The sequence below is a fragment of the Brachyhypopomus gauderio genome, chromosome 1 (assembly GCF_052324685.1).
Source record: "Brachyhypopomus gauderio isolate BG-103 chromosome 1, BGAUD_0.2, whole genome shotgun sequence".
NCBI classification, from domain to species: domain Eukaryota; kingdom Metazoa; phylum Chordata; class Actinopteri; order Gymnotiformes; family Hypopomidae; genus Brachyhypopomus; species Brachyhypopomus gauderio.
In genome coordinates, this window is record NC_135211.1 from 40,416,643 (window position 1) to 40,423,789 (window position 7,147).

Consider the following 7,147-nt stretch of genomic DNA (forward strand, 5'->3'; position numbering starts at 1 on the left):
CAATACGGCTAATGTGCAATAGCTACCACTTCTATGTGCAATAACACCTTACATAAGATTACTACATTTTTTAATAGCACATATTTCTGTAACCAGTAAACATACTTTTTTTTTAGTTTTTGTTTTTTAAATTTTTTAAATTTTAAATTATTATCTACTTTATATATTGTCTTTTTACTCCCTCTCCTTGTCCCTTCCTCTCTGCTGCTGAAATATTGCAAATTTCCCCGCTGCGGGATCAATAAAGGACTATCTTATCTTATCTTATCAAAAGCCTAAAATATCAAGAAATATTAGCTACATCTTACATTCCCAATCATAAAAGGGGTCTTTTACCAGACATGAACATCATTGAGCATGTTTGGGGTAGGATGAAAGAGGAAGCTTGGAAGACAAAACCAATGAATTTTGATGAACTCTGGGAGGCATGTAAGACTGCATTCTTTGCTATTCCTGATGACTTCATCAATAAATTGTATGAATCATTGCCAAACTGCATGGATGCGGTCCTTCAAGCTCGTGGAAGTCACACAAAATATTAAATATGGCTCTAATAGCACCACAACGTCATTCACCAGTGTTATGAAGCATATATTTGTATATGAAGTGAATTATTTGTTTAATTTAGGCCTACACCTTACTTTCTGTGGGCAACAAAACTTTTGTCTTGCCAAAATCTGACCTTTGTGTGTAAATTAAATGATCAATATTTTTGCATTGAAGCAAATTTATTTTCATAAATTAAATCTCATTTGGGAGGGTTTCAGCTTTCATATGAGTCATTTCTAAAACCAATCGATGAATTTAAAGTCAGGTTATAAGCTTTTGTTTCCACAACATGGATAAGCGACAGAACTTATGTCAGGGACTGTATACACCATACAGACTACACACCTTCATACACACCACATATATTCCCACACACCATAAACAACTTAACACACACTAGACTCTACACACATTACACTCTAACCCTCTCACAACCAGCAGCACCCCTTCCCACACACACATACATCTCTGTCTGACACACATCACTCAGACACACACAAACACACACACTATACACATTTTCATACACACGTTAATGTTCACACACTCACCTTCTTTCATGCCATACACCCACCTTCATTCATATCGTATTGTCAGGAATGTCACCTGATTGCTACTCTGCTCAGCTGTTCCCCATCACCACGCCCCCATTCCTCACATACTTATACACTTCTGCTCAGCTGTTCCCCATCACCACGCCCACATTCTACACTACTTATACCCTTCCGCTCAGCTGTTCCCCATCACCACGCCCACATTCCTCACATACTTACGCCTGTTCCCTAGCCCTCGTCTCCTGCCTAGCCCTCGGATACCTTACGGACTCTGCTCTCCCTTCACGACCCCGCACCGGATTGACCACTGCTACGTAGCTACGAGAGTTGGTGTCTCCGTGTCTTTCAATCGTAACACGTATACACACCATCATTCACACACAATCACTCTCTCTCTCACACACAGATACACACACACACACCGTATACACTACAATATCATCACATCATACACACCACACACATTTACACTCCATATACACCATATACAACATACACACTACACACACACATATATATATATATATATATATATATATATATATATATATATATATATATATATATATATATATATACCCACAAAGTAAACATTTCTCAACCAAACTGGGTTTCTAATATATGTATTTATCTGCCCGGGTTACATTTTCACCTACAAAGTGCTCTTACAGGTGTTCAACGGTGATGATGAAATTCTGCTGCCTTTGCTCATCCATGTCATCCCCAAACATTATGAAACAATGTATCAAACTCAAACATTATGAAGCAATGTCTCAGCTCAGCGGTTACCACCTGAGGCATGACAGCCTGGCTGGATTGATTTATGTTACTTTAATGCCCAGAATGCATGTGTTGCTTGTTATTCTCAGGTCTCTGTGTTTGTATTATGTTGTCTGAGTGCTGCACTGACCTTATACCTCCTGATCATTTAATAAATCAATTTAGTTCCCTTGACTCGTGGACTACAGAAAGTAAAGATGACCTCTTTAAAACGTTTGGTATACAAGACTAATCACCTGATTTCACACAACTCATACAGCTCATACTGTCTACAGTGAAGGACACATGGGTTTCTGCTGCAGGTTGTGGTACTGACTAATAAGTCCCTGTCAACTAATCCTACACAACTCTCAACCACCAAATGAGATTTAGAAAAGTTGGTGTCAAAATGAGTCACACACAATGCCAAAGATGTTTTATTGATAGAAAGTAATACAGTAAAAAAAGCACTGAAATGTCACAAAGTCAGACACCAGAAAAACAATTATGTGGTTTTAGCGTTTGGATTTAAATTTGTTATCCCAGGCCAGTATATGCTTCATTACCACACCACCATGGTACAACTTTATATAAAGAACCTCTGACAAATATAATTTTTTGTGTGTGCAAGCAAAGCTCACAAAGCCCTTACAAGGATTACAGAAAGAACCAGACAAGTGTTTTGCTGATATATTCACTCCTTAATAACTGTTTTTCCATCAGTGTAAGTGACCCCCTTGTAGGTCCCACTGACCGGAAACTGCAAAACACTGTCGTTGAAGCAGGTAATCTGCACTGTGCCTTTGTAAGGTAGATCAACAGTGACCCGGCCAATCGTGATTTTTACAGTTACTGTTTTCCCTGGGGGAACTTTGACAGGGAAAGAGAACAGCTCCATTCTCTCTTCAGAGTTCTCTAAACCATAAGTGCTTTCAATTCCCACTGTAAAACCGTACCCAGCAGTTACTTCAGCAACCTCAGGAATGCCTGCCTTCACTTCACAGTGGTAGGTGAATTCAATCTTACCGGTCAGAGACCAGGAAGACTTTTTGGTGAGTTTTTTTGAGGATTCTAATGTGTACTCTTGCATCTCACTAGTATTGTTGGTGTAAGTCATGGATTTGAGTTCCTCAACAGCCACCTTGGGTATCACATCATGTAGTGTGGTATAATTCACATCAGTTAACACAGTAGACTTGATGGTGTTAATGAACATGAAGCCTAAGCAGTCAATGTCTGAACCTGATTGCCCTGTGACTCCCATGCAGATTCCAGATCCAACATCAATTGGATATTCTGTTTTCAGGCCCCAGTCTGTCATATATGCAGAAAACTCTCGGGAGCGGTTGGTCTTGAACTTCATACCACCCAGACGAGATCCAGCTCCATTTCCCCACAGTGAAAGGGAAGTAAAATGCTCTCCGTCTTCAAACGTAAATTCTGAAAATTTCCCATCAGGATTTCCAAACTGTTTGTTCTGCCCATTAGAAAGCCACACCTTAATGGCTTTGATCTGCCACCCTCCGGCCCACACCCACAGCTTTGTCAGGGTGGATCCACTGCCAGTACCATCGAAGGTAAATGCACTACCTCCGTTCCCACCGATAACGTGGAGGTCAGCCAAGTATGACATGGTTTTGCTCTTAATACAAACCTAAAAAACCCAAAGACAATAACTGTACAATATGTCTTTAGGCCTCAGCACACATTATCTATAAATACACGACAATAGAAGGAACAGTATCATTAGCAATAATGTAAAACACTACAAATTTTAAATGACATGCACCACTCCCCTAAGAACAGTAGACATACTTACAGTAAAGTTGTGAATAGAGGCTGGAAAAAAGTACACTGCATGGTCTCTTAAACAGCGAATAGAGTGGGTGGGTCTCACAAAGTGGGTGGGGCTTCTGGAGAAATGTGTTTGGTGAGTGGGACATGTTCAGTCATGACTTGTTAATTTCCCTGAGGGAAACCCCCCCAAAGGGATCAATAAAGATCTATCTATCTATCTATCTATCTATCTATCTATCTATCTATCTATCTATCTATCTATCTAATACAGTTAATGTCTGAAAAGTCAGATAAAATGCAAGATGAATGGTCACAGTCTTCAGTAATGCTATGGACTCTTTTGGTTCTGTTCCAATTCACACAGCTACTTTAAAACTGTTTGGTGCATTTCCTCTAAAAATTATTAGCTTCTGGAATATGAAATTATTGTTTCACCCGTGACAAATATGTTTCATTCTTATCACCAATAGTTGTTCTGTGTTTGCTTTTTGGATTAATGAACTCTAGCTAAATCCATTTTTACATTCATTTGTGGAGTTTCGTAACTTTAAAGCATTGCCCATACTTGCATTCAGGCCTAACAGCTTTCTACTAGGGAGTAGTGAGTGCACCACTATCTGTATCTGTTCAACAATCTAAATGATCTGATATGTATCATGGAGGTTAAACCTGAATCAGACGTGGTTTAACCAGAAGTGGGGCTTAAATCGGTACATTATTTTAAGTGTGAAATTGGATTGATCTTGTGTGTTCAGCTATTTAGTGTGTAAGTGGTCTGTAAGACTTTATTTTTTAATGATCTGCGTGAACTTGGTGATTCATGCAAACATCCAGTGATGGTAAATGGAAATAATATGTCATCCTGGTTCACTACGAGCAATGTGTTCCAACTGACTTGATATCACCAGCCAAACTAAGCAAAAGCAGACAGTAAAAAAAAACCCCGACGTCACACAAGCCGTTTTCAGCTCTGTCTTGTCAAATGCAGGGTGTACGTTACAAAACCAGTTCACCAAGTAACTTTATATCATCCAAACTGAAATAGAACTGAAGAAAACCTGAGGATGAATGAAGCGAGCAATGTGTGTGTGTGTGTGTGTGTGTGTGTGTGTGAGAGAGAGAGAGTGCAGCACACCTAAAAGTTGCTAGAAGTTGCTAAATCACAGAATTTGCATAATATATTTTTGAAGCTGTAAAGCAGGGGTGTCAAACATACAGCCTGTGGGCCAGAACCGGCCCACCAGGGGGTTCAGTCCAGCCCACAGAATAAAGCTGCATTATTAAAGAAGAATAAACTCCATTTAAAATCTGCAGTTCATATATTGTCTGCTAGGGGCGTATTTTATTCAATTCTATCGCTTTACCTGCTTTTTCTGTTGACCATGGCACCCTCTTAAGAGAAATGTTTTTGTCAAAAAAGAGAAAAGTGGACACAGTGTTGAATTTTTCAAGAAAAATGTTAAGTTCATGTGTTCAGAATTGCTTCCCAGATGTGGAAAATGTCTTTGATCAGTTTTTATGCATAATGCACTTAAATAAATGTTTAACTGAGTAAAAGTCAGTGGGGAACCGTCAGGGCCCTCTACGCCCTCTCTGAGGGCCTAAAATTTTCTTAAAACATAAATATATATAACAGGGCTCTCAAGTCTCACGCATTGAGCATGTGACACACGCATTTGACCGTCTTCACACGCCACACTTCCGATTTCACACGGCGAGAAAAAAAATCTAGATTATTTACCTCCGATCCATATCTATGTCGCCCTCCACTGGCGATCGATCGCGATATACAACCCCCCCCCCCCCGCTCAACAACTCACGTTCGCCATACCCCCCCCCCCCCCCGCTCAACAACTCACGTTCGCCATACCCCCCCGCTCAACAATTAACGTTCGCCACCCCCGTCAACAACTCTCACACTCTGACATGAATCCAAAACTTGAGAGCCCTGTATATAATTTATCCAATTTTTTTTTATCTACTTACAGTTTGACAATCGATGATTGACAATCAATCATCTAAACAATTACAAAAATATAAGCAAAACATTATTCAACCGTGTCTATTCAATCTGTGTTGGAAGGTGAGGGGTTAAGTGGAAGCCTGTGAGCCTGTGTCTCCCTCTTATCAGTACTGTGATGCCCGCTGTTCGTTTACAGAGTACCTGGCAGTGATAATTAAGCGCAATACCAGTTTCAAATGACAGTAAAATTGACCAATCATATCTTCCCTCTTAGTGGGCAGGCTTAACTGTATGGTATTTTCCGCCCGCTGTGGCGACGCTAGCTGTCGTTAGCGTACCGCCGCTAGCTAGTTTCGATTTATTGCCTCGAGCGCGTTGTTTGCATATTCCACTTCCGATGAACACGGAGCTGTGAACCTTATTTTGCTTAAGAAGTTATCTAGTACAGATATTATTGTTTATTGCATTTCTAAAGCTGTACTGTCGTCTCAGTTTTTTATTTATTGCAGTTAATTAGGAAAGGAAACACATTTTTTCGGGGGGGGGGGGGGGGGGGTGGTAGCGGGCCCAGGTTTAATGGTCACGGTTCGCTATTGGTAAAAGTGTTGTTGAAATTGCACATACTTTTCTTAAAAAGTTAAAAGTAAAAGCAGAAAGTTCATAATATATTTAGTAAAAGGGCAATTAATTTCATATAAAGAATTTTTTTGTCATTTTCTTCTTTGCAGTAATAGAAAGAAAAAAGTGGACTCTGTTAGTTCCATGTAATTTTGGAAAAAGTTGGTCTGGCCCTCTTGAGATCCGATTAAGTTGTATGCGGCCCCCAGATCAAAATGAGTTTGAAACCCCTGCTTTGAAGGAATAACGTGGGAGAGAAAAAAGTGAATAAAAAACACCATAAAAATGTTAGAACTACAAATGAGCTCTGAACAAATTAACAACTTCTTTTGCCTTTGAAATAGACAGTCACGTCTCAAAATAACGTCATGACTTTAATGCTTTGTATAAATCAATTTTACGTAAATTACATTTTTGCCATGTTAAATCTTAGCACAAGATTAGCGGTTAGCAGGAACTGCTATTCTACATGTCTGTTGTATATTTAATTTAATCTATGAACACTGCTGTATTGTGCATCTGACAGAATGTAATGATTATTTTTTTGAAAATGATATTTTTTTTAGCTAGGCTGTAATAATTTAACTTAGTGCCAGAGTTGCTGCCACACTCCAGAAATGTTTATAATTTTACTTGTCCTGTATATGTCCTCATACAGAGCTAATTTTCCCTGTTTCATTTCTCCACATGGCTGCCCGTCTGCTTGAGGAATAATGAGATGAGGAGAGACAAGCGATCCATCCTGGCCGGCCACCTCCTGCCTAACCGGATGCCTACACCATGATGGACATTATTACATCTTTTTCGGTCTAAATGGACATTATTGCATCTTTTACATTCTGTCTACATTCTGTCTATATTGTTGTTGTTGTCATGGTGACCGGTGTCGGCCAGAGGAGGATGGGTT

The 7,147-nt window shown here is 39.5% G+C and overlaps 1 protein-coding gene across 1 annotated transcript; it reads right to left on the bottom strand.

Moving 5' to 3' along the window:
- Window positions 1–2,276: 2,276 nt before the first annotated feature.
- LOC143520575 (aerolysin-like protein) lies at window positions 2,277–3,742 on the bottom strand. Its single transcript, XM_077013573.1, has 2 exons — window positions 3,682–3,742; window positions 2,277–3,516 (listed from the first exon to the last, which is right to left on the bottom strand). Exon 2 carries the CDS (start codon window positions 3,493–3,495, stop codon window positions 2,557–2,559), a length of 939 nt encoding a protein of 312 aa, XP_076869688.1. The 5' UTR covers window positions 3,496–3,516; window positions 3,682–3,742; the 3' UTR covers window positions 2,277–2,556.
- Between the last annotated feature and the right edge of the window lie 3,405 nt (window positions 3,743–7,147).

Coding starts and splice junctions, on each gene's coding strand:
- LOC143520575 (XM_077013573.1), bottom strand. CDS start 3,495: ATGTCATACTTGGCTGACCTCCACGTTATCGGTGGGAACGGAGGTAGT.